General features: G+C 41.5%; 1 protein-coding gene across 1 annotated transcript in view; it reads right to left on the bottom strand.

The window, feature by feature from the left end:
• Positions 1-916: 916 nt before the first annotated feature.
• LOC130840278 (myomegalin-like) overlaps positions 917-27,376 on the bottom strand; it is a 39,686-nt gene continuing 13,226 nt past the window's right edge. Inside the window, exons 2-9 of the mRNA XM_057715635.1 lie at positions 21,723-21,812; positions 21,386-21,536; positions 9,584-9,816; positions 8,403-8,454; positions 7,406-7,581; positions 3,774-4,007; positions 2,404-2,535; positions 917-1,127 (exon numbers count right to left, since the gene is read on the bottom strand). Of these exons, the coding sequence (XP_057571618.1) occupies positions 1,036-1,127; positions 2,404-2,535; positions 3,774-4,007; positions 7,406-7,581; positions 8,403-8,454; positions 9,584-9,816; positions 21,386-21,486 (1,020 nt within the window). The 5' untranslated portion in view covers positions 21,487-21,536; positions 21,723-21,812 and the 3' untranslated portion in view covers positions 917-1,035. The remainder of the gene's footprint in view (positions 1,128-2,403; positions 2,536-3,773; positions 4,008-7,405; positions 7,582-8,402; positions 8,455-9,583; positions 9,817-21,385; positions 21,537-21,722; positions 21,813-27,376) is intronic.

Raw genomic sequence — 27,376 nt, forward strand, 5'->3', positions numbered from 1 at the left:
CTAGTCCACCTTGGCCTTCATACCACTTTCAGCCACTGGCGTTCATTCTGCCCTCTAACTCCATAGTCTAATTTCATTTCCACATGGCGGCTGGTCCAATATTTGATGATACTGTATTTATCGTCTTTTCTTCTCATGTACCTTTTTTCATGAAATACTGTCATCCTCTGAAAACTAGCAAAACGATGTCTATTAGTTGGCATCTAGAAGTTCTCTTAAAACCAAGTTATGCCATGACCGATATAGAGCATCTGGGCCTAAATTTTATCCTTGACTCAGCTCTCTGAGCAGTCCTCATAGTAATTATTATTATTAACCTACTAAGTTATTAATATGGCTTACCTTGCTCTTGGTGAACCCATTCTGCTTACCAGTGCCCATCTTTTCTATGTGCTTACATGTCATCTAATGAATACCAATCCATTCTTAGTTTGAAAAAGATCAAAATAAAATTTACTCTTCTATATATATTAAAATATATTATTTCACTATTTTGAAAATTTGATAATTGCTATTTTCCAGGCTTGAGGCAACTCTGATCTTCATGACTTTGAGAAGCAGGTTCTGTCATTCTCTTGAATGGAGTTCACCCGGGTCTGGCAAATGGTCTTCATTATAAACTTTCAGATTTTATCCTACTATGTTTTCACATGTGATAATTTTTCTATTCCTTTCCAAGCATGTAATGGGGGTCAAAGAATACCACAACCCCACTCTCAATAGCTCCAACCTTTTCCCAGCATTTGCCTTTCTAGTTTAGTTCTCTGAAACAGAGATAGCTAAATAGAGAAAACACATTTTTTCCTTTAACCTTTCTATGAATTTCAGGCCATTCTGGGTTTTATTCTTTCCTGCACAAATTTTACTTTTTATAGACATCAATAAATACATGTAAACAATTTTAAATAATAATTTATTAATTTGATCCATTCATTTAAAGGTAATGTCTGATACCTCCAGGTTTACACCCATGAATGCTGTTGGATAGGGCTGGAAAATCTGGAGAACGTTCCTCTAGACCCTCCTGGTGTCACGTCACAAGATGTCCTTACCAGAGCCAGAAGAGTGACTCTCAGTGTATGAATGAGGGGTTATAAGGGAGACACCTGGAGCTGGCTGTGCAGTGCCTGAGGAGGGAGAGACAGAGCTGCAATGAAGTCTGGAGGGACTTAGGGAACTCTCTTCACTGATTTTGCTCCAAACAGAAACTGACATTCTTTCCCCTCCTTATTCACACTCAGCTGGAAATGGGAAAGACAGAGAGAGAGGGGCCAAGCTGGTGTTCAGTTCACAGCCAGTAACCCCCTGGTTATCTGCAAGGATGGGAGAAGGGACTTATATATGAAATGTGAATGTCTCAGTGCTATTCACACCTAGAACTTGTGAGTCTAGGGACCTGTAGGTGGGATCTCATAAGAAGCAGCCTTATCTAGATTGGGTCGTGTGAGTCTGGCCAATTTTTGTACTCTCCACCCTCTTCCCTTTGATTCCACAGCTGGGTATTGCTGTGGAAAGGAGGAATATGGAAGTGACCAAGCTTGGGTTTTGCCCTCTATAAGCCTGAAAACTCCAGCTTGGCTTCCCTAAAGGCCCTTTTCTTGTCATAGAGCTGAGGCACAGACTCTGGGATCTATCCATGGAAGCCAAAGGTGGATACTGTCTCAGGGAATAAAAGCAACCCAGACAAGTCACACATTTGGGTAACAGATTCTTTCAAAGATACGCTTCCCTGCATCCACTAAAGTTTCAGCCCTAGCCAAACAGAAAACCTGGGGGCCTCATGCATTGGGGCCACAGTATGATGTGGCTGAGTCCATGCTGGGCCTCACACTCATGTCAATGGCTGCAGTTGTGGAACAGGGCCTTTCCCCCTAATTGGCTGCTGCTGTGATGCTGTAGGGGCCCTGGTCACCGTTTTTCTGATCCTCACAAGGGAGGAGGAATGTGAAAGTACTGGTCTTCCAGTGAGAACATCTGGGTGGAAAGTGTGGAAATATGGGCCACTTGCATGGTTGGGGAGGGGGTGGAGTGGCAGGTGGTATGCAGGGCATATGGTAGTAACATGACGGTGGGATGTGGTCCTCTCTCTGCTGAAGTGGGCACCACAGAAACCTTGGCTCTACAAGCCCTGGGGTAGCACCAGGTAGCATAAGGAGTCACAAGAATGGGCATCACAGCAGACAGCCCTGAGGATGAGAACTAGCCCTACCTGGGGCAAGCCACTGGTGTCTTCATTTATAAAGTAAGGACAATAGTGCCTGTCCTGCTTACCTCTCTGGACTGACTGACTGTCAGGAAGAGTGCAGTAGTGCACACCAATGAGCTTTATAACAGCAAACCTATATGCCTTTTTGAGACTACCTAGATGTGGACAGAACCAGGAGGTTTGGGTGCCTTACTTACTTTTTCCTTGGTCAGCATTGCTGAGCACATATTCCAGCCTCTCCCGCAGGCGGTCATTGACGAATACGGATTCCTCCAGGCGCTGGCGCAGGTTCTGGATCTCAACAAGATTCTTTTCCAGGAGGTCGGCCCCTGTTGCATACCACCAAGACATAGGAGAGGTAGGAAATGGGGAAGGCTGTCATTTGTGGGCAGGTGGGGTGTCTGCCCAGAGTCTCCCTGCAAGATCCCTGCCGGTATCTATACTTCCGTCAACTTCCTCCTCTCATCTGGGCACCCAGGAAGCACCAGGCAACTCTGTTTAAAGAGCTTCTGTGCTTTCAATCACAAGATAGCCCTCTGTTAGAAACTCCACAAGGCCTCCTCCCAGACAGAAGCTGAGTACATCTCAGGGAGATGGACACTGGGCTGGCGAACAAGGGTGAGAAAACACTTAAGGCCTCTAGGTAGGACTGGCCTAACAATGAGAAAGTGTGTCTGCCTCCTTTGGTAGCAGTCCAGAAAGCCTCCCTCTCTGCCTCAGGCCTCTCTTACCCTATGATCCATGACTGAGCAACTTTTAACATCCACCCACTAATAGAAAGACTAAGGTAAATACAGATGAAATTAGATCAAGCTGTGAATGATGAGTGACATTGAATGTTTTCCTTTGGTGAAAAGTGACAAGCGCCTGGGGAAATATCAGGACTCGAAGGAGGAATGAGAGAAGGGAACACCTTCAAGGAAGGAAAAAGATGCATAGAAGGAAGGGTAAAAAGACCAAAAATAGCTTCATCCACCAGGACATCTTACTTAGGGCCAGGTTTTCCTCTGAGAACTTCAAGTGTTGTATTGTTACACTGTCTGCATCCCAGAAACTGAGCTGCTTCAAGCCATTCCTTTACATGGCTGCACCCCTAGCCACTGGGTGCCAGGATGCTTGGTTCCAAACCCAATGGCAAAGTTTGAGAGGCAGTACTGGCTTATAGTTGTATACAAATTGTGTATTTGTGTGTGTGTGTGTGTGTGTGTGTGTGTGTGTAGAAATAAGCTCTTGACCTAAGGAAGACCTACCTTCCCCATGGAAGGGAACACACAAATGTGAGACAACTCATCCTTCCTATAGAGTGCCTTAGAATGCCACTGACTTCCTTTATTCTCCTGCCCAGAAGGAGTCCCTAGATAAGGGCAATGGGAGAGGCACATAGAAAGGACCAGCACTGAGCTGGGACTTCATTCTCTGGCTGACCCAAGGGATATTGCCCTTCATCTTCTCACCCACTTCTGTAAGCCAGGGTCTAACAGAAGAACAAAAACCCATCTGGCCAGGAAAGGAATGTATCATTTCTGTCAATGGGCTCTACTTCACCAATTGCTCCTTTGTATTTTACCAGAGGGCTTGGAGTTGGGCCGGTACAAAGAGGAGAAGGAGGATAGGTTCCCAGATGCACTCATCTTCTGAGGCCTCATCTCGTCCCATGGGCCACTGCTGCCATGAAGCCCAGGGTCTGGTGTCCCACTCAGCTGTGTGGTGCCACTCAAAGGATAGAAGGGCTGAGCAGACATGGCTTCTGAATGGTTGCTGGGCAATGAAGCTGAATCAGCAGGAGTGGCTGGGCTGACATCTGTCCAAAAAGGAATATGAGTGAGGAACTAATGGGAAAGTCAGAAATGAAGTGTTTTAAAAGTAATTATACTGGGTTGAATAGTATCCTCCAAAAATTCATGTGTATCTGGAACCTCAGACTGTGACCTTTATGGATGTAATTAGTTAAGATGAGATGATACTGGATTAGGGTGGACCCTGCATCCAACATGACTGATACACAGGGGAGAAAACGACGTGACAACAGAGGCAGAGATGGGGGTGATGCATCTTCAAGGCAAAGGATGCTCCCTGCAACCACCAGAAGTCAGGAAGAGGCAAGGAAAAGGGAAGAGGCATGGCCCTGTTGACACCTTGATTTCAGACTCCTAGACTCCAGACCTGTGAGAGGACATCCTGTTTGTGGTACTTTGTTCCAGCAGCCTTAGAAAACGAATGCAGTAATTCATGGAATGAAGATAAGGTGGGTATCAGTGACCCCCAGCCTACTGCTGAATATCAGCTAAAAACTCACGTCTCAAGGACTATAAATTTCACCCAAGGTTACTGGCATTCCTGGCCTCTGATATCAAGAAGTAGTTATTAGATGCAGTGTCTGAGGGCCACAGCGTACACACAGGAAAAGGACAGGGGCCCCTCTCCTAGCTCCCTCTATGAGCCTCGAAATGTTGGACTATTTTCAGGGAGGTACTTCAGAAATGTCTCCTCCAATAGCAGGACCATTGCCAGTCTTTTAAGGTATGAGACTAAGGAGATGAAGCAATTTGCTGGTCTGTGAACAGCTGATCTACTCACCCAACAGTCTATGCCCTTGCCAGCAACACAGCAGCTAATCCCTCCTGAGGTTGTTCTGTATTGGGGTTGTTGGAAGAGGACGAGGAAGGGAAAATGGTCTCTACTCCTGGCAGATGCGCAGAAAACCTAGACAGGGTGGCCTCACACCTGATGGCTCCCACTCCTCCTGCCTCAGCTGACTCTGGATGCCTTCTGAGGCTGAGGGAGTGTTTGAGGAAAGCAAGTGGTGAGTTGCATCCCACCCACAATGGCTCATGAGACTGTAAAATAATTCTTAAACATCACTCAGGTTGTCTGGCTCCTGTCCAAAGAATGACTGGGGTATTTCTGCATGGGGGATTATAGAACCAAACAATATATGGTATCTTACAGCTCACTGTTGTTGGAGGAACATCATCATGTCCTTTGCCAGCTCCCTTTAGAGAAAAACCCAGCTGGTGGCAGGGCCATAATTCAGAGAAGATTTTGAGTCTGTCCCTTTCAAGGATTATCATCAAGGGCCACAGAGTAGTAGGGTTTCTCCTCTGAGCAGGTAGGAATGAGGTCCTATTTCCCTCAACCAAGCCAAGTTCCTCTAGGGAACTGCCTACTTAAATCAGTATCTTTCCCCAATTTACATACCAGATGTAATTAACATCTCTGTGAAATAAAGAGTAAAGCCTTTAGTTCACAGCCTCACTTAACTCAGGAATTCGATCACAATGTGATTCCCAACCCCTTTCAAAGCTCCTTTATTCCCTCCCCAGAAAATCAGCTTACTCCCAGCTAAGGGCATAAGAGGGTTTGAGTCTGTCAGTTAACAGTGATCATCATTTCCTTGTCCCTTTCTCCCCTGGCCACAGCACACAGGGAACGTGCCCTACACTGTATGTGGAAGCAGCAGAGACGAGCCTCCTGTGAAGGGAATTCAGCCTCACAGTGAAGTTGCCACATCTGCCACACACCATCTGTTAACCACCCTAGAAATTTTGACCCCCAAAGCAAAGGAGTAGTGATAAGCTACTGCCCCTCTGAGAAAATAATGACTTCAGATGGGGAAAAAAAGGGCTTCGGTCTCCCTCAGAAAAGATAGATATAACAGAAAACAGGCTGATACGCTCTGAGAGTGCCACTCCAGTGGCCACATTTTAAATGTGGCCATTCTTACAAGTAGTGGCAGGAACTGCAAGTAAGGAGGAGGTGTACTGGCCCTTCTGCTGTCTCTCAGGGCGGCGCTGGGGTGGAACCAAATGCCTATGGATGACTGAGTTCAAGGACGCACATAAAACTTCCATCAGCCCCCTGGATGATGTCACATACACATCAAGGTCAGCCCATTCATTTATAAATTCATGGGTGGAAGTACAAAGCGTCTAGGGTCTTGTATTCTTTGCAGAGGCTAGACCTTTGTGCCAGACACAGGGGCAGAAAGAGTGGAATGGGGAAAACACTTGCTCCAGAAGCCTAGTGATAGAGGTGTGCAAAGGAGTGACTCCCTCCTTGCTTGGTCCCTGAACACTCAGGCTGCAGTGCAGTGCACAGTCTAAGCTTTAGGATCAGGCAGGCTCACAGTGAACACTACCCCAACCTGGGCTGTTCAGTATGTTCCCTTACTTCACTGTGTCTCTGTGTCCTTAGCTGTGCTGTAAAATCAGGACACCAGCACCAATGTAAGAGGATTGCTGTCCTGATTAAATGAGGCAACATATGTATAGTGGTCAATAATATAAGCATAGTAGGTGCTCAATAAATGTGAGCTTCACGTCTTCCCTTGGCTGCTGTATGTGTGAGGAAACATTATGCTGCTTTGTTTCTCAGGGTAGAATGAGAAACAGGAATAGTACCAGGTCAAAATCCATCATGGCTTATTCATGCCTTAAATAATTGATTCAGAAAAAACAAACAAACAAGCAAACAAACCCAACAGATATAGCCAGGGACTAAGGATGGTTTTCTGGTCCCTGGTTGTTTTTACCAGAATCTGACTCATACAGTTGCTTAAAAATTCAAATGCTTTTCTCAGGAGGGAAAATAAAGAGAAGGCTTAGCAGGAGGAAATGAGAGTTTGCTTTTAAACGTACTCTCCTCCTCCTACCTCTACCAGGGCTACCCAAGGGCCCTCCTTGGGGAATTCTGGGGAGGGGCATGCTAGTGATAGATGCAGCCAGCTCCATTTCGAGGATATCACAGCTGAACTATTAGGATGATGGGTGGGATCTGGAAATCCACAAATGATAAAGAATATTTAGTGGTGAATGGAAAATAGGAACTGTGGCTGTTTACCCAAAGGAGTCCAAGATCAGAGGCCCAGTGTTAATGATATTCATATCTATGGTCTGAAAGATAACATGATTGTGTTGCAGTGATGAGGGAGCATTTGTCCCCTCCCTTTCCCAACTCATGACCCCTCCCCTCAAGTCCAGCACCATGTATGTGGCCTGAGGGGGTCTGGTGGCTGATGACGTGTGGGACTAGGAATGGAGAAAAGCTGTCTGACATCCTTGAGGCCTGTCCTTGGCACTGAGTCCCAGACCTGTCTGTGCTTAACCAGGTATATCAGAGTGGATCTGCATGGTCTGGCTGCCAAGACGCCGCCTCTCCGTCTAGTCAAATGAGTGAGCACTCAGCTCTCTGGATACTTACTGGCTACGTCCACTGCAGGGCGCACTTCCTGCTCATCAAGCAGCGGGGAGGTGCTGCTAGGGAAGCGATGGACCGTGGACTGGGCACGGCTGCTGGAGCTGGTCTGGGGCTGGGTATCCTGCTTGGTCTCTGGGACTTCTGTCATTTTACCCCTCTTCTGCAACTCCCTTAAGATACTAGGGCGTAAGAAAGACAAAAGGAAAAGTGAAAGTCACCCAAACACCACAGCTGTATTGATCTGGGGGCTCACAGGAGAAGCCCCAGGAGTCAAAGAGACTGTTTCTTTAGAGAAGAGGCCAAACAACCCATTTCCATTTGGGGGTAGAGAGCTGGGAGGCAGGCAGAACAACAGTGTCCAGTGCCTTGGCCACAAACATCCTGAGAAAGAGAGAAGACCCATCAGGCTCTTTAAAACTTTTGGTTCCTTCACAAGACACCCATAAGAATTCAACATACTCTGTGAACATAATTCATTGAATAGTATTTATGGTGGCCCATTTAAAACTGCTTCCTGAGGCAATGTTGCCTTCTAGGTGTCTTGAAGTTTCTAGACTTCCTTCCCTAAGTATGCTCATATAGTATAACTCTTTTTTCTTTCAAAGAAAATTTGTAGCCATTTAACATCTGCCAGCACTTGGTGGGTCACCCTTGAAGATATCAGATATAATCTCACTCCAGCTTTTAAAGATCTAGGGGAAATTAGAGGTGATTCCTGGGAGTACAGAAGACTCTTAAGACGGGGGAGTTAGGCTAGATCAGCTCTATATTACTAAATTAGTGAATTCATATGAGACTTGGAAACCAAAAGAATAATAAGTTAAAAAAATAGGACATGAGATAACTTTGTCACTAAGGATATGTAATGGTTTGATGATATAATCAGCTGTTTGGTTTTTTTTATGGGGTGTGAGAGCTCCTGCTCCTTTGATCTTCTGGCCTTTGCTCTGGATCCTTTACCAGACTAGATCTTTCATAGCCCCTGAAAATTTAGAGTTACCTGAGGTTTCGCAGCACCTGTTCTCTTTGTTTCTTCTTACTTATACAGTCATCTGAAAACCAGATTCAAAAAAGGACCAGTCATAATTTAAACAGTTCTCATTTACTGAATACAAACACACACTGGGTTCTCTCTCTGGGATCAGAGACACATAGCTGCTTGATGCTCAAGTCCAGGATACTCTGAATTTTCTCAGGGGACATTGGGTTGAATCTTTAGAGACTTTATCTGGCAGACGTTCCTGGACCCTCCATGAAGGTCATCATCTCCCCTGCTCTGCCCTGAATCAAAGTAAAAAGTTGAAAATATCTCTTTTTCCCACAGATCATGAGGTACTTGTCCAGCTGGCCTCTGGACCACCCCAGCCAGAGCCTCCAAGTCCTGCCACAAGGCTGGTTTCCAGTCCTGTGTCTGTGTGTCCCAACACAGCTTCCATGCAGAACCTACCCCTGTTTCCGTAGAGGTGACAGACATCCCTGTCCCACCTCTGCATCGGCCATCAAGAGCCTGCACAGTGGCCTCAAGCCTGCTCTTACAATATGCCCTCATGGCTCGAGGCAATATTCTATGTAAAGGTCTCCTGAAATAGCAAATATTCCCACAAAAGGTACTAAAATATACAGTTCTTAAACCATTCCCAAATCAGCATGATTCTTCAATCATTCTTTTGAAGTGCACTGATTAATGTTGTTTATTTGATCCTAAGAACAATCACACAACCTTTAGGGATTGGTATTATTTGACCTAACTTTTTAAGTGAGGAAACAGATATCAAAAGAAATATGAATGTGTCCAGAACCAGTAATGAACACACACAGGCTAGAGCAAGAGCCTTTAGATTCCTAGTTTAGGGCTCTTTTCATAGCAAGCAGATGCCCCTACTCTACCTCTCTTTCTGCCAATTAGTTTCAGATAAATGCTGTCACCCCCAGTGATGCTTCCTTCCATGGCGGCCTTATTCCATGAGAGCTGGAGGAGCTGGTGATCATCATGGCATCCCCAACTCTGTGTGCCTCTCTGCTGCTCCTCATCAGCCAGTCCTGACTCTGCCTTGGCCCCAAGATGGTGATTACAAAGCAGGACACCAGATTGAAAACTCACTTGTGGGTGAGTGTGGGCCTGTGTGAGTGTAGGTCCCTGGGAGGGACTAAAGGCTCTCCCGAGCCCTGGGGCCAGATTACCTGTGTTGAATTTGCTGGCGAGGCTCTCTGCCAGCTGGCTGCCCTTGGCCAGCTGCTCACGGAAATGCTGCTCCATGTAGTGGTCAATCTTATTACTGCTGAGGAACTCTTCAAAGGTCTTCACTGTGTTCTTGACATGTTGGATGAGAAGGGAAGAGACAGCCTTCCCAATCCTCATCTTTTCCCGCAGGTGGGTCAACTCTCGAGCCTGATCCTGGATCAAGGAATATTTCCTAAAGTGGGAAAGATACAGTAAGGGTGGAAAGGGGTGACTGATAGATTATGGCGCTTCAGCAGAAGGTCCTTTGAGAATTTCACCAAAAGAGCCCCTACGCTGAACTCTAGCAACTGTTTAGTGACCAGAATGTGGTGAAGGGAGTGAAGGAAGGAAAACAAAAGAGCTTCTTTGTGTAAAAGACTCCTTCTAAAATCATCTTTTCCCCTGCCCCATACTTCTGAAAATGGCTTTCTTCTCTAGTTCTACTTCAAAATCTGCTCCCAATCCCTCTCTTCAGCTTATAATCCACTTCAATACAGTAAACAAAGCCGGGTGTTAGTCAAAACATTGAAAGGAAAATCATTGTGTGAGAGAAGAGATCACTTGTTCTAGGCAGCAGGATTCTTCTTTCACCAGAATGGACCTATCTGTGTCTTTTCCATAGACAGCGAAGGCTCGACTGGCAAGACATCTTCAAGCCTTTAATTTAACCACTGTAGACTATCGCTTCTGTATTCTCCAGTGTAACTAGTACAGCGTTTTGCCCATAGGGTTCAAAAGAATGACCTGAAAAAAATGACCTCCAAAAATCGTCAGAATGAATTTAGAATCCCATGATATCTTGGCCAACATAACTACTATTTGTTATATAGAAGAGTAGGAAAGGAGGTTTTAGTTTATTTTGTTCCCGAGGGAAGCAAAGTGTTTAGATGTATAAGCAGGAATCAGCAGGCCCAGTGCCCTCCCACTGCAAACTTGGGATGTCACTTTACTACTTTGTGCCTCAGTTTCTTTATCTGCAAAGTGAGAGTAATATAGTTTCTTTGCCTTTTTAGAAATACGGTCAGGACTGAAATTTATTTTAAATGTTGGGATGAGTAGAGCAAAGCCTATAATGCATTTAACTTATCAAAAGGAAGACAGATTGTCATTCTGGTAATGGTGAACTTATAAGACCGACTTGGCATCCTCTGTGTTTCTACAGATGTGCCAGAGCAGAACCAAAGGCTTCTGATTTCACCACTTTTTCTTGGAGACCTAGGCAGTGTCGTCTGTATTGCGCCAGCAGGGAGCACAGATGCTATTTGTTTTCTGAGAAGCTGAAGTTTGCCTGCGGCCCAGAGTTGCTGGTCTGGAACAGGTAATCCAAGTGTTAGAAGGAGGCTGAATGGGGATCAGGGCAGGTCAGGTAGCATAAAATCCCCTTTGAACCTTTTAACCCACCCTGTATTTTATTCACATTTCTGCCTAACATTTCTCATGTCATTAGGCAGCTACACTGGTTACTAGGCCAAGAATTCTTTCGGTGCTGGGAGTGTTCTATTCATCTCACGCACACAGGCAAACACAGAGGAGGGTCTCAATAAACAGTTCTTCAATAATGGAAAAGAGATGTGCTTGCAAACCTCCACGCATTTCTCCCTGTATTCCTGTCCTAAGTGTCCTCTCAGAGAGCCTATGGATTCTCCATCGATGCAGAAAACCTTTCCTCTAAGAAGGACGGTGCTCTCACTTGTGTGGAGGCCTGTGAAAGGAGCTTGTTCTCAGAAATTCATCCCAATGGGTGACACCTTCTCAGGATGAGATGGCCTTGCCCTACTCTCTTTTCATCGAGGCTTCCAAAACACCCAGGGGTTAGAACAATTAAAATATTCTGTTGAAGCGATCTGTTCGTGTATTTTTCTTCTCCACTGGTTTGAGTTTCTCCATGGAAGAGACCAGATCTTACTGATTCCAGGTGTCTAACAAGGTGTCTAGAAAATGATACGCTCGGTAAATATTTATGAGCTATTATGTATAAAAGCCCTTCTGTAATATAAGAACAGAAAAATATTATTATTACTGCTGCTTCAGATGCATTAAGGATGTAAGCACACTGCGAAATCTCAGAAATTAAACTTTGATTCAATATGCAGATGACTTACTTCTTTGTTCCTCATCTAGAGAGAACTCAGAAGTTAATTCAAAATATTTGTTACAACTGGCTTATAAAGGCCATAAGGCCTCTTGAGAGACACTTCAGTTTTCACAAGGAAAGGTACATTACTTAGGTCATGATTTATCTGTGAAAGGAATCTTTCTGTCTCCAGAAAGAATAAGTATCACCCCAAGTAATCCCAACCTACGATTAAAAACTTAGAGGCTTCCTCAGACCTGCAGGATACTGCCAAGCCAGGTCCCTAACTTTTCCTTGTTAGCTTCTCCATTCTATATGAACTGACTGAAAATAACACTCAAGAACCTCTTCCTTGGAAAACAGAATATGAGGAAGGCTTTACTGAAATTAATGGGCTTTACAAAATCCCCCTGCATTGGGAATCCTCCCGCCCAACTATTCTAAGCCTTTTATGTTGTTTGTTTAGGAATGTAATAATCAGGGTTTGGAAGTTCTTATGCAAAAACGTGGAGGAAAAAAATAGACCAATTGGGTTCAGTGGCTAGGGTATATCCAAATAGTTGGCTGCGGCCGCTAAAATTGTGGAATCCTCCTTGAAACTGGAAGTGAATTAAATTTACAGGTTCCTCATGTTGTAGAAAGTCTGCTAAACACTGAGCATACATACCATTTCTCAGCTAGGAGACTAACATGAGATTCTACTTCTGTCTTCTAATCTGAGCTTTCTTTGCTGCTACTCTTTAAACGCTATTACCTTCCTACCCTTACCTGACAGAGACTCATAGCTGTGTTGAATTTGGCTTCCAAAATCTAACTCTGAGATTAGATTTACAAAACCCCCTATTAATCAGTCCAGATTTAAATACTCTGTGTTGGTGCCTCCTGTGCCAAAAATTCTGAAGGGAAATATCAAGCTTGATATACTATAACTACTCAACACGAACTATTAGAAAGAGGAGTCCCTTCCTCAATTCAATTCCTCTCAACCTCTAGAATTGCTTACCCTCACTTGAGCCTGTGAATTGGCAAAAGAAATAACTGCAACTATGTATACTGATAGCAGGTATGCCTTCATAGAAGTCCATGGCTTTGGGATGCTCTGGGAACAGAAGATTTTTAAATCATGTGGCACACCGATAAGCCTCAGGTTGCAGACCTCCTCTCTGCACTGTTCTTGCCCTCACAAGCTGCTGTCATAAAAACTGAGGCTCATGCCCACTGATCAGACCCTGAATACCAGGAAAATGTGAGGCTACTACCCAAGAATTCCTAATGTATCAAAACTGTATAATTTAAACGAACTCCATAAAATACCACACAGCTATTTTTCCTGAATTTCCACAACCTATGGTCCACAGTAGAGCCAAATCGGATTACTTAAGACAATTTGTGTAATAAGCAAAAAATTGTATCTGATGCTGAAAGATACAAAAGTGGCACGAAGAAGGGTGAATATTTAACATAAAAAGGGGACTTTGGGAGAGCCCAAATGGCTGTCTGGTGCTTCCTGAATCCTTCAAATTACCATTCTTGTAAGCACTTTATGAGACTACCCACAATGGAATCGACAAAATGACTCAAATTATGAAAAAATGTCAGTGACAGCGTTGTTCTAAATTAGCAAGACATGTTTATGATCAATGTTTAAAATGTCACTCATATAACATGGGTAAAACCATTCACGTAACTCCAGGGGCTGCTCCCCCACCATCTGGACCATTTGAACATTTGAAACTAAACTTTTTCAATTGTCTGCTTTATGTGCTATCAACATGTACTTGTGATGGTGTATCTAGAGGAACAGAAGCTTTCCCATGTTGGAAAGCTGATGTCACAACGGCAGCCAAGAAATTATTAGAAAATGTTTTTCTGTTGTGGGGAATCCCAAATGAAATTTCACATGACAGAGGGACTCACTTTACTAGACAGGTTATAAAACAACCGACCAAGGTTACTCAAACATTATGGCACTATCATTGTCCCCATCATTCTCAGTCCTCAGGGCAAGTTGAATGTACCAATGGCATTCTAAAATTAAAATTGGCAACACTGATTGAAATCACAGGAATACCTTGGCCTAAAGGGCTGCCTTCAGCCCTCACCACAGTGAGGGCAACACCTCTTGGGAAACATAAATTAACACCTTATGAAATCATCACTGGGCAACCCATGCTTTGATAAGAGAACCCCATGCACATCCTGCCCTCGCAAATTCTAATATGACCCAATACTGCAGGGCACTAATACAATATCCAAAAGCTTATATTCAATAGGTCACAGAGGCTTTCAGAGACCTTCGGTCTAATGAGGACTTTCTATCCCATACACTGGAACCTGGAGACTAAGTATTCTGGAAGAGACATCAGTGGAAAACACCACTTGAACCTCAATGGAAAGGGCCTTACCAAGTTTTTAAAATTTTTCACACAGCAGTTAAATTAAAGGATATTGAAACTTGGATCCAGGTCTCTCAATTGAAGAGAGCCTCTGCACCCCACCACCCCGCCACCCCACCACCCCGCCACCCCGCCACCCCCGCCACCTCCCCACCCCGCCACCCCGCCACCCCGCCACCCCACCACCCCGCCACCTCCCCACCCCGCCACCCCGCCACCCCGCCACCTCCCCACCCCGCCACCTCCCCACCCCGCCACCCCGCCACCCCCGCCACCCCGCCACCTCCCCACCCCCGCCACCCCGCCACCCCACCACCTCCCCACCCCGCCACCCCACCACCTCCCCACCCCGCCACCCCACCACCCCGCCACCCCGCCACCTCCCCACCCCGCCACCTCCCCACCCCGCCACCCCGCTACCCCGCCACCCCACCACCTCCCCACCCCACCACCACCCGACTCTTGAATTTGTCAACCTTCAGCAGACTTAGCATGAAAGCTCTCCAGGAAAAAGATCTTCCCTCAAAGCAGACGACAACACAAAGTAGACAGCTTACACCCAAGATCACAGAACATGATTCTACTGGATCCCCCATCTTCTTCCAGGGCTTATTTTTATCACAATTATTGTGCTATTACTGTTTTACAAACACAAAACATTCAGACTCATGCTCCTTTTTCTGTTAGGGATTTTCTCCACTCACTAAGGTCCACCATTCAATGCATATCCTCCTTTACTAATCAAAATGATTGTTACTATTATTTAGGTGGTTATGAAACCACTTAAATGCTAAGGGAGACCCTCAGTTAATATTAGAACCAGGTTTTATACATGCTTGGATGACAGGAAAAATGGCCTTATGGAAAGATCTGGTATCCATCCTTTGGCCATTCAGCTAATATTGATGGCCAATTAATCTGCTATTGAAAGGAAGCTTTGGAAGCCAAAGGATGGCCCGTAGTCACTGTAAACTCATTGCTGGCAATCTGTCCCTATGCATAGAAAACCTTACTGGTACTGACTTGATTTAGGACATGTTCTGGACTCACTCTTTAATCACATTGTTTGGTTTGATTTAGATGATGGAGACTGAACTCCTATACATAATGACACAGATTTTAAAATAGATAATGACAATGAAATTTTTGATTATGCTATTAAGAAAATTACTGAAGCTAAACTCAATCTGCAAAACAAGCAAAAATTGCACTGGGCTGCGTCTTGTAAGTGTCTTTGAAAATCATAAACAAAACTTAAGCTGTTCCCCCAAATTGGCATGAGGAGGCTACTCTACATTGTGGTGCACAGGCTCCTCATTGCTGTGGCTTCTCTTGTTGCGGAGCACGGGCTCTAGGTGCGTGGGCTTTAGTAGTTGCAGCACATGGGCTCAACAGTTGTGGCTCACGGGCTCTAAAGCACAGGCTTAATAGTTGTGGCACACGGGGTTAGTTGCTCTGCGGCATGTGGGATCTTCTTAGAGCAGGGATCAAACTCGTGTCCCCTGCATTGGCAGGCGGATAAGGTGGCCAGTTTTAACCAATCCTCTATCATTGGGAAAACTAATGCTATAACAAATCATTGTAATAATAAACAGCCTCTACATTCTCACTATATAAGCTGTCTTACAACAGTACAACTCTGAGCCTCATTTTGTCAGTTTGAGAGTTCCCAGTTCATGAACTGTTTTTATATGCACAATAAACTCTTACTAATTACTATTTTTTATGATCCAATAGTTTCAATGTTGCTTTTTCTGGATTTTTGACACCCAGTTCCCTCTAACTTTTTCATTCACATCAACTTTGGCTACCCATCCATCCCCTCCCCACCCCCCCCACCCCCGCCCCAATCATCTCCATCCTTCTTCTTCTTCTTCTTCTCTTTTTCCAACTAAGAAGATGCTCCTTCTCCTACCTGCTCTTTCAATTCTATCTTAGGATATAATATTAGCATAGCATTCCTTGTAAGAAAAACACACAGACATACACACATGTATACGACACACAGATATACACCAGGGGCCAAGGCCTGGCCCTGGCTGCATCTACTAAGATAACAGACCCTTTAACATCCTAGTCCATCAAGAGGCATAAAATACTAGTGCAGGAAGGGACTTCGTCTTATTTTACAGATGAAGACATTAAGGCTCACAAAGAATAAGAGATATTTGACATATGTCAATAATATCTCAGTAAAGCTGAGGGGGGATATATCTAAATTCCCACAATTGGTTGGTGGAAGAGCCATCATTAAAAATTTTGCCTTCAAATTCCCAACCTACTATTCTTTATCCGTACCATGCATCCTCTTCTGACTTTCAGGGGTCACTGATATATAAATAAGGCTAATTCCACTTTTAAAACAAGGCTCTTTTCTGAAACACATTTATTATTCTGGATTCTATAGGTCTATTATTTATTCTCAGCCTGTTTCCAAATAATAAATAGCACTTATCACAATAACAATTAAAATGTATCTAGGTAATTTTTTTTTTTTGCATAAAAGCTGGTGTTTTGAAAAGATCAATAGAATCAATAAGCCTCTGGCCAGGATAACTAAGAAAATAAGAGAGAATTACTAATTACTAATTACTAATAACAGAAATGAAAGAGATAACAGCATTATAGATCCAATGGACATTAAAAGGTTGATAAAGGAATACTATGAATAACTCTAATCCCACAAATTTGATAACCTGGATGAAATGGACCAATCTTTTGAAAAACACAATCTGCCAAAACTCGCACAAGAAGAAATAGACAACCTGAATAAGCCTCTATCTATTAAAGACATTGATTCAATAATTAAAAACCTTCCAAAACAGAAAGCACCAGGCACAGATGGGTTCACTAGTGAATTTTCCCAAATATTTAGGGAAAAAATTACACCAATTCTCTATAGTCTCTTCCAAAAGACAGAAGCAGAGGGGATACTTTCTAACTCATTCTATGAAACTAACATTACCCTAATATCAAAACCAGACAAAAGCATTTAAGAAAAAGAACTACAGACCAATATCTTTCACGAACATAGATGCAAAAATTCTCAGCAAAATATTAGCAAATTGAAGTCAACAATGTATAAAAAGAATTATGCAACACACCAAGTGAGATTTATTCCAGGCATGCAAAGCTGGTTTCAACATTTGAAAATTAATTGATGGGGGCTTCCTAGGTGGCGCAGTGGTTAAGAATCCGCTTTCCAATGCAGAGGTCTCGGGTTCGATCCCTGCTCCAGGAAGATCCCACATGCCGCGGAGCAACTAAGCCCGTGTGCCACAATAAAAAAAAAAAAAAAAAAAAAAAAAAAAAAGAAAATTAATTGATGTAATTCATCACATCAATAGGTTAATGAAGAAAAGTCACATGATCATATCAATAGATGCAAGAAAAAAAGCATCTGACAAAATCCAACACCTATTCACATTAAAAAAAAAAACCTCCTAGCAAAATAGGAATAAAAAGAAACTTTCTCAACTTGATAAAGAATATCTACAAAAAAACATAAAACTAACATTACACTTAGTAGTAAGAAACCAGAAGCTTTTCCACTCAGATCAGAAACAAGGTAAGGTTATTCCCCTCTCATCACTCCTTTTTAACATCATATTGGAATTCCTAGCTAATGCAGTAAGATAGGGAAAGGAAATAAAAGGTGTACAAAATGGAAAGGGAGAAATACAACTGTCTTTGTTTGCAAATGACACTACTGTCTATGTAAAAATTCTGAAAGGATCAATCAAAAAACTCTTGGAACTAATAAGTGATTATAGTAAGGTTGCAGAATACAAGGTTAATATACAAAAGTCAGCCACCTTCCTATATGCCAGCAATGTGCAAGTGGAATTTGAAATTGAAACAATACCACTTGTATTAGCACCCCCCAAAATGATATACTTAGGTATAAATCTAACAGAATGTGTACAAGATCTATGTGGGAAAACTACAAAACTCTGAGGAAGGAAATCAAAGAAGAACTAAATAAATGGAGAGATATTTCACACTCATGGATAGGAAAATGCAATATTGTCAAAATGTCAGTTCTTCCCAAGTTCATTTAAAGATCCAAGGAACTCACATTCAAAATCTCAAGCAAGTTATTCTATGGATGTTGGCAAACTGATTCTAAGGTTTACATGGAGAGGCAAAAGAACCAGAAGAGTCAATATAATATTGAAGGAGAAGAACAAAGTCAGAGGACTGACACCACCAACTTTAATAAGACTTACTATATAGCTATAGTAATCAAGAAAGTGTGGTATTGGTGAAAGAATAGACAAATCAATAGAACAAAATAGAGAGCCCAGAAACAGACCTACAAAAATATAGTTGACTGATCTTTGACAAAGGAGTAAAGGCAATATAATCGAGAAAAGATAGTCTCTTCAACAAATGGTGCTGGACAATTGGACAAACACATGCAGAGAAAATGAATCTAGATACGGACCTTACACCCTTAACAAAAATTAAATCAAAATAGATCAGAGGGCTTCCCTTGTGGCACAGTGGTTAAGAACCTGCCTGCCATTGCAAGGGACATGGGTTTGATCCCTGAACCGGGAAGGTTCTACATGCCACTGAGCAACTAAGCCCACAGCTTAGCAACTAAGCCCATGGCCTAGGCCGTGGCTCAGTAGTGAGCCGTGACTACTGAGCCTGCACTCTAGAGCCCACAAGCCACAACTGCTGAGCCCACGTGCCACAACTACTGAAGTCCATGCATCTAGAGCCCGTGTTCCACAATAAGAGAACCCACCACACTTGAGAGGCACACGCACCACAATGAAGAGTAGCCCCCACTTGCCACAACTGGAGAAAATCCACACACAGCAACGAAGACCCAAGGCAGCCAAAAAACACAAAACAAAAACAAAAAAACAAACAAAACACACACACACACAAAACCACGCACACACACACACAAAACATACAAAAAAAGGTCATAGACCTAAATGGAAAATACAAAACTATGAAACTCCTAGAAGATAATGCAACAGAAAATCTAGTTCATCTTGAGTTTGGTGATGACTCTTTAGATACAATACCAAAGGCATGATCCATAAAAGAAATAATTGATAATCTGGACTTGACTGAAATTTGAAACTTCTGCTTTGCAAAAGACTTAGTCAAGAGAGTAAGAAGACAAATCACAGACATGGAGAAAATATTTGTAAAAGACATATATGATAAAGGACTATTATCCAAAATACACAAAGAACTCTCAAACTCAACAACAAGAAAACAAACAATTCAATTAAATAATGGGCAAAAGACCTGAACAGACACCAAAGAAGATATACAGAGGCCACATAAGCATATGAAAAGGTGCTCAATATCAATGTCATCATGGAACTGCCAATTAAAACAAGATACTACTACACATCTGTTAGAATAGTGACCATCTAGAACACTGACAACACTCAATGCCGGTGAGGCTGTGGAGCAATAGATACTCTCATTTATTGCTGGTGGGAATACAAAATGCTATAGCCACTTTTGAAGACAGTTTGACAGTTTCTTACAAAGTTAAACATATTCCTACCATATGATCCAGCAGCCGCACTCCTCCCAAATGTGTTGAAAACTTATGTCCACATAAAAATCTGCACACAATGTTAATAGCAGCTTTATTCATAATTGCCAAAACTTGGAAGCAACCAAGATGTGCTTCAGTAGGTGAACAGATAAATAAACTGTGGTACATCCAGAAAATGGAACACTTTTCAGTTCTTAAAAGAAATGCACAAAGTATTAAAAGACATGGAGGAATCTTGAATGCATAATACTAAGTGAAAGAAGCCAGTTTGAAAAAGCTAGATAGTGTATCATTACAACTATATGACATTCTAGAAAAGGCAAAACTATGGTGACAGTAAAAAGATCACTGGTTGCCAGGGATCAGAAGGGAAGGAAGGATGAATAGGTGGAGTGAAGAGTATTTTTAGGGCAGTGAATAGTCATTCTATATGATACTGTAATGGTGGATGCATGTTATTATACTCTTGTCAAAACACATAGAATGTACAATACCGAGAATGAACCCTAGTGTAGACTATTGACTTTGAGTGGTAATGTTCATCAATTGCAACAAATATCAACAAATATACCACTCTGGTGCAGGATGTTGATATTGGGGGAAGAGGCTATGCATGTGTGGGGTCAGGGATAGGTATATGGGAACTCTTTCTATTTTCCACTCAGTTTTGCTCTGAACTTAAAACTGCTCTAAAAATAAAGTCTATGTTTAAAAAAGAATGATTACGAGAATATAAATTTTTAAAATACATTTGACAAAGTGGGTGTAGGCTTTGTGAATTGAGAGCCCAGGATTCTGATATTATTTCTGCCAAAGGCTACTGTGCAACAGTGATCAAGCCACTATATCTTTGGGCCTGAGTGTTCTCAGTTCTAGAACAATTCTCAGGTTATTTTAGCTCTAACATTATTCTCTGGGTCAGTGAAATTTAAGTGGTGCATATTGACCCAATGGAACATGAAGCAAAATCTGAACCACCTCCAAAGCTGCTCCTCAACCACTACATAAGTTAGTGACGATTTACTATTTCAGTAACTGGCACTCACAGGCATAATAGATTAATCCCATATGAGTTGAATGCCTTCAAAAAGTTATAGGAAAACAGCCATTAAAGACAGACTGACAAATCTAGCCAACAGGCCTATTTGACAATTTTGTAAGCTTATTTTTAATATTGAGCTGATCACACTGTAGTGTATACAGAAGTAGAAATATAAGATTGTACACATGAAAGTTATATAATGTTATAAACTGATGTTACCTCAATAAAAAATAAATTTAAAACAATTGAGCTTATCCAAATTGCCATTCTAGAAACCAGGGACATGAACTTCTGAAGAGAATGGAGTGGAGAGGGAAGAGTCTCTGTATAAGTTCACCTCCTCAGGCACTGGTATGGGTCAGCTTTCACCATCAAAACATCTGAGGTAACAGGACATTCTTATGTGCTCCCATCATGCAGAAAAGAGACACTGCTCACAGGACTGGAAGAGCTCCGTGAAATCTCAAGCACCCAAGAGATCATATATTTGGTGAATACATGCATTGTTGGTTAGTAAAAAAACAAATTACTCTGAATGATATAAAGTAGTTAATAATAAAAAGACTATAGACTTTTCTCTAAGGAACTTCCAGGAAGGTCTTATGAGAAAGCCTTACAGTTAAGGCACAGAGCCTGAATACAGACCCTGAAAGCTGCTATGATATCAATGACTTAATTCTGACAGAAGAAGTCTTTGAACAAAGAGTCTCTTACCTACTGTGGGACACGGAGGAGAACTCTGCTTTCTCAGGCTGAGTCTTCTGCTCATTCGCTCCCCTCTCAGTAGGTCCCTTCTTCTCTAAGGGCTGATGCATCCCAGTCTTCAGCTGGAGCGTTTGCTCACAAAGAACCCTCTTACTGCCTCCTTTAAAAGGAAAGATAGAAAAGAAATGCACCTGGGTTTCCACAATGGCTAGACTTTCCTCCAAAGCTACCTAGAGAAGTCAAAACAAAATAATGGTTTAAAGAGGTTGGATTACTAAGAAAGGTCCCCTAGGAGCATAAAAATTACAAGAGCAGAACCTATAAGGAAGGAAACAGTGAACCCTACAATGAGCCCCCTTGAAGAGTCCTTCATCAGCCACGAGAACCCTGGTGATCCACTGGGTTGGAAGAAAGATGCAGCAAGTAGGGGGAGATGCTGCTATGAGAAGGAAGAGGAAGGTCCAGAGAAGTTTAGAATTAAAAACAAATAATATTCTCTCAACACCTTTTATTTTCTTGAAGATAGTTTCAATAAAAACAATTCTTGTGGCTTTTCCTAAATGAATTTTTTAAGGCTTCTCTCCAGATTTTGCTTCCTATATTATTTTAACAGCATAGTGATCAAAAACTGGAGGATATGTTCTGAGTATGATTAATAAGTTTAGAATAGTGACTTTGCATTGATCTTTTCATTCCATAATAATTAATATATCCCAATGCAATGTTGGATTTCTTTCCCTTGAAGTAGGGAGACATACAGGGGTTTCATTTAATAAGAAGTCAATTTTAACTTTCCGAACGCCTACCCTCACCCAACTTTGCTACTTACAGATGATTGTTTCTGCACTGCTTTTTTAAAAAAAAAATCTGTATAAACATTATACTCTACCATATTCTGTTCTGAATTGAATTCTGGATCTACAAGTTACTTTCCACTTTATCAAATCACTTAAAATATTTTATCTCCTTTAACATGATTAATGGATACTTAATGTTGGTGCTGATTTTAAAAATCTAACAGATTTATTTATTCTTTCCCTTGGGTCTTGATAGAGTTGCTTGGGCTGCCAAAAAACCATTGAAAATGGCCCTTGACAGAGTTCAGTAAGATCTAGCCCATGGAATGGAGGGAATGGGTAGTAAACGCAAGCAGTAGTTTTCAGTGACACAGCAGCTGAGACTAGAAAGAGAACCACAGGCACAACAGGAGTGCCAGGGATTGCCTTGCTTTCCACTTCCTAAGCCTCCGTTTCAGTGGTGTGCTGGTAAGTGTTTAACAACAAGCACTCCCCAGGATAAAGTCCTGATTTGTAGCATTTGCCTATCTTCACAGGGTAAATACTCTCACTATGGCCAATTTTAAGCTACCAATGAGACATCACTGAATACAGAGGTGGGATGAGATGCTAAGCAGCATACCATGATATAGATATTATATCCACTATGCAAATAATATAGACATACCACCTCACATCCATTAGGATGGCCACTTTAAAAAAACAAGCAAATGCCAAGGATATGGAGAAAATGGAACGCATGCACTATTTATGGGAATGTAAAACAGTGCAGTTACTATGGAAAACTGTATAACCGTTTCTCAAAAAAATTTTAAAAACAGGATTACCATATGATCCAGCAATTCTACTTCTGGGTACATACCCCAAAGAATTGAAAGCAGGGATTCAGAGATCTTTGTACAACCATATTCATAGCAGCATTATTCACAATAGCTAAAAGGTGGAAGCAACCCAGTTGTCCATTCAACAGAGGAGTGGATAAACAAAATGTGGTGTATACATACAATGGATTACCATTCACCCTTAAAAAAAGAAGGAAATTCTAACGCGTGTTACAACATGGATGAACCTTGAAGACATTATGCTAAGCGAAATAAGCCAGTAACAAAAGGGTAAAGGAGTCTATTTATAGGTGGTGAAATCCACATATTTTTTTTAAAAATTGGTACCTAGAATAGTCAAACTAATAGAGTCAGAAATAAGAATGGTGGTTACCAAGGGCTGGGGGGGAGGGGGATATGGGGAGTGATTGTCTAATAGGTAAAGAATTTCAGTTTTGCAAGATGAAGAGTTCTGTGGATGGACGGTGAGTCATGATAGTAGCATAATAACATAAACGTACTTAATGCCACTGAACTGTACACTTAAAAATGGTTAAGATGGTAAATTTTATGTTATGTATACTTAACCGCAATTTAAAAAATACAATAGATATAAATAACCTCAATAGCATAGATAATAGTAAAATGTAAAATAATTAGGAAGAAATGAGTTTTAAGAATTTATTATCTTATTTTTGATAGAAGTAATTTAATTGTAAGTTAATATGCTTTCATTTTTACTAATGGCTGATTCCTGCGAATTTAACAACCAGCTTTGAGAGCTGGTACTAGCTGGCTCCAGCATACGACTGGTTGATTCCCACCTAAGGTCTGAGTGGGATGCTCTGGTTAGCTGTTTCTATGGCTCTGCTGTCAGACTTGGACAGGCTGGTGGTGCCAGTTGTTGATGTGACCCTAGCCATCGCCACACATTCTTCTAAGAGTTTGGAAGAAGATGAAGGAAGGCAGCTTCAAATTAATTTTGAAAGCTGTCACTGCTGCCGAATCCTCTCCCAACTCCTTGTAGATGTGTGATGATATTGCTGTGTGACGCTGGTTGGACTATAAACTAGCACAACCACTCTGGGAAACTTTTTGGGAGTTCTTCCTAAAGTTAAACGCACGCCTATCCTATGATCCAGCAATCTCACTCCTATTTATTTTCCAAGAGAAATGAATGTATAAATCAAAAAAGATTTCTTGAAAATGATTATAGCTGTGTCACTTATACTAGGCAACAATTGGAAACAACCCAAATGTCTATCAACAGGGAATGGATAAACTATTATATACTCAGCAATACAAATGGTCAGATGACATATACTTACAATAACATGAATAAATCCCTCCAACACACTATGTTCAGCAAAGGATGCCTCTGGAATGAATGTTTTTGAATATCCAAAACATAGCTATTTTAATGTTCCTCTGTGTTACTTGTGTATGATTCCAGTTAGTTCCAGACGTGCAGAAGAGGCAAAACTAAGTTGTAGGCACAGAAATCAGAAGAGTGGTTGTTTCTTTGATGTACTTTCACTGGAAACTTACATAAAGGAAACTTCCTGAGTTAATGTTCTATAGAATTTGGTCTGGCTAATGCTTACAAGGGTGTGTACATTTGTCAAGATTCATCAAAGCATGCACTTTATATATGTGCATTGTGCTATTTGTAAGTTATATCATAATAACTACTGTTAGCATAAAACAAGATTAATTATACTTTTAAACTGCTGAAATTACACAAGAATAATTGTTTGGCTTTCTGTTCCATCCTAATACATATTTTTTTTTACTTTTATGTGTTCTATAAAATCTAAACAAAAGACCAATATAAATTAGAACTTTCATACTTCCTAGACAGTGCTAGGACTTTACTAATATTAATTCCATTTACCTTTTTCCTGTCTTTTGAGTTATTGTCATTCATTTTATTTCAAAATACATTTAAATCACACAGGTATTATCATCGTTTTGAACAGTAATATTTATTTGATTTACTCACATATTTAACCTATCCAGTGTTTGTCAATCCTTCATTTCTATGTTTCCCTTGGGATCACTTAACTTCTGCCCAAAGAACTACCTTTTGCATTTTCTCTAGTGAAATTATGCTGCTTATCTGGAAAGGCCTTTACTTCACCTTCCTTTTGAAAGATATTTTGTCAGGGACTAAACTGTAGATTGGAAATGATAGTATTTTAGTTCTTTAATAATGAATATAATGTGAATTTTTTTTCTTCTGGATGTTTCTATGATATTTCTGTTTGCCTTTGATTTTCAGCAGTTTCACAACCATGTGCCTAAATGTGGTTCTCTTATTTTTATCCTGTTTGGAGTTGGTAGAATTTCTTGTACAATTGGCTTCCTAGCTCATCAGTTATTTTTTAATTGACTGTTACATTTTATAAAATTGTTTTATAAAATTTCCATCTCCTATGATGTAGGACTTCAAATATGTGTATATTAGTCCTTTATAACATGATCTATGCTTTCTAAAAAAACTCTCCTCTCTGAAGTTTCCTTCCTTTTAGCTCTCTATACTTTAACTGGATAGTTTATTTATTTTTCAGTTATGAATTCTTCTTCAACTATGTCCAACTGCTATTAAAGCCAAATATTGCTTTTTAAAATTAGATATATATTTCAGTACTAGAATTTCCATTTGATTTAATAGATTTCTAGTCTCTGACATGTTTCCATCTTGTCATCTATGTCCTTGAACACCTAAAATATACATATTTTGGTGTTCCTATCTGATAATTCCAACAGCTTAATCATATTATGAGTCAGTTTTTATTGTTTGCTTTTTTCCCCTTGGTCTAGTATCTTTCTATGCCTGAACATGTGATTGGATGATGGCCCTGATGTGTGAAAAACGATGGAAGCTTTGGATAAAGTTATTGTGGGGGGAGATTACAGAGGGGCAGATTGCCTCAATCTGTTCCATAACTAAACTGATTTACAGTCTGTTTGCCCTCATGGGAAGTCTTAATCTATATCTCGTTTTTCCAACATGCCTAGGCTGTTGCTTTAGGGCTCCCATTTGAGAAGCACCATCTCTTTGGAGGGTCCTGAACTTCAACTTATATCTATTTCCTCTGCATCATGGGACCACTGAAAACTGCTTTTCTTTCAGCTGTACTCTGCTTTCTTTCATAGCTTCCTACCAGCATAGAGCTGAATTTGCAAATGCTTTGAGGGGAAAGCCTTTACCAAGTGTCCTGCTCACTTTCCAATGCACTTCAGGATCCTGACTCCTCAAGTCTGAATACTTGGACAGCTCATGAGCCTTCCCCCTCTCCAACCTTCTACTCTCCAACTCCCCCATCCCCAACTCCATGAGATTACCTAAAGTGTTGCTATTTTTTTCTGACTCTTAGCAGCTGCCCTCTACCCAGCTTCTAAGCCTCTCCTTCCTTGCCAAGAACTGCCAAATGCCTTCAGAGGAAAAGGCAGAGAATTAGTTTCATTCCAATGAGCTTTTCTTTAGAACTGGCTCTGTGTGTCCTAACTGCAAAGACTTCAAACAGATTTCCTTTAAATCAGATTTTATCTATTTGTTTTCAGGGTGTGTGCTGGTTTGCTACAGATACTCCATCATAACTGAAAGAGGAAATCTAGAAATTTCAGGTAAATTAAAATTTCCTACTTTGATTTCTTAAGAACAAAAAAGAAGGGGTCACTGATACATACTTGGATTTTTCTTATAATATTTTCATAAGTCTGGCTGGATATTAAAAGCACTTCCTAGAATCACGTGCAAAAGATTCTTTACCATGAGCTGGAAAATCGTCATGCCTGTATAAGGTCCAAAGATCTGATGAAGTTTGATCCAGTTCTGTGCTGAACTGTCTGTACTTCAGTTAGATCACTATCAAGCCTTGCCAGTAACCAGTTTTCCAGATACTGGTCACCATTACACAGGAGAAGAGGCCAATTAAACCACTAAACATCCCTAGTTTATTCTAGGGAATGTTGAAAGTCAGCATTGGTACAGTGAGAAGTGGATATAAAAACCTTAATAATAATAACAGCTTTCTCGGAGCTTTACTGTGTGACCAGCACTGTTCCTCAGTACTTTACTATGTAATAACTTATTAGGTCCACATAACAATCCTAAAAGATAGTGTAGGATATTACCACCCCCTTGTTGCAGATAAGCACACGGAGGCACTGAAAGGTTGAGCTAATGTCAAGGGTCCCACCCCTGTGATGGTGATAGCCAGCACTCAGACCCAGGCTGCTCCAGGGCCCTTTCCCTTGGCCATCACGCTCAGTGGTAACTGAGAAGACGTCACTAACATTTGCATCCCTTCCTTCTTGTTCAACCTCCAAGATTTCAAAGAGAAAACGAAGATTGAAAGGAAGGTCTATAAAACACT

The sequence above is a fragment of the Hippopotamus amphibius genome, chromosome 1, assembly GCF_030028045.1.
Source record: "Hippopotamus amphibius kiboko isolate mHipAmp2 chromosome 1, mHipAmp2.hap2, whole genome shotgun sequence".
In the NCBI taxonomy this organism is placed as follows: domain Eukaryota; kingdom Metazoa; phylum Chordata; class Mammalia; order Artiodactyla; family Hippopotamidae; genus Hippopotamus; species Hippopotamus amphibius.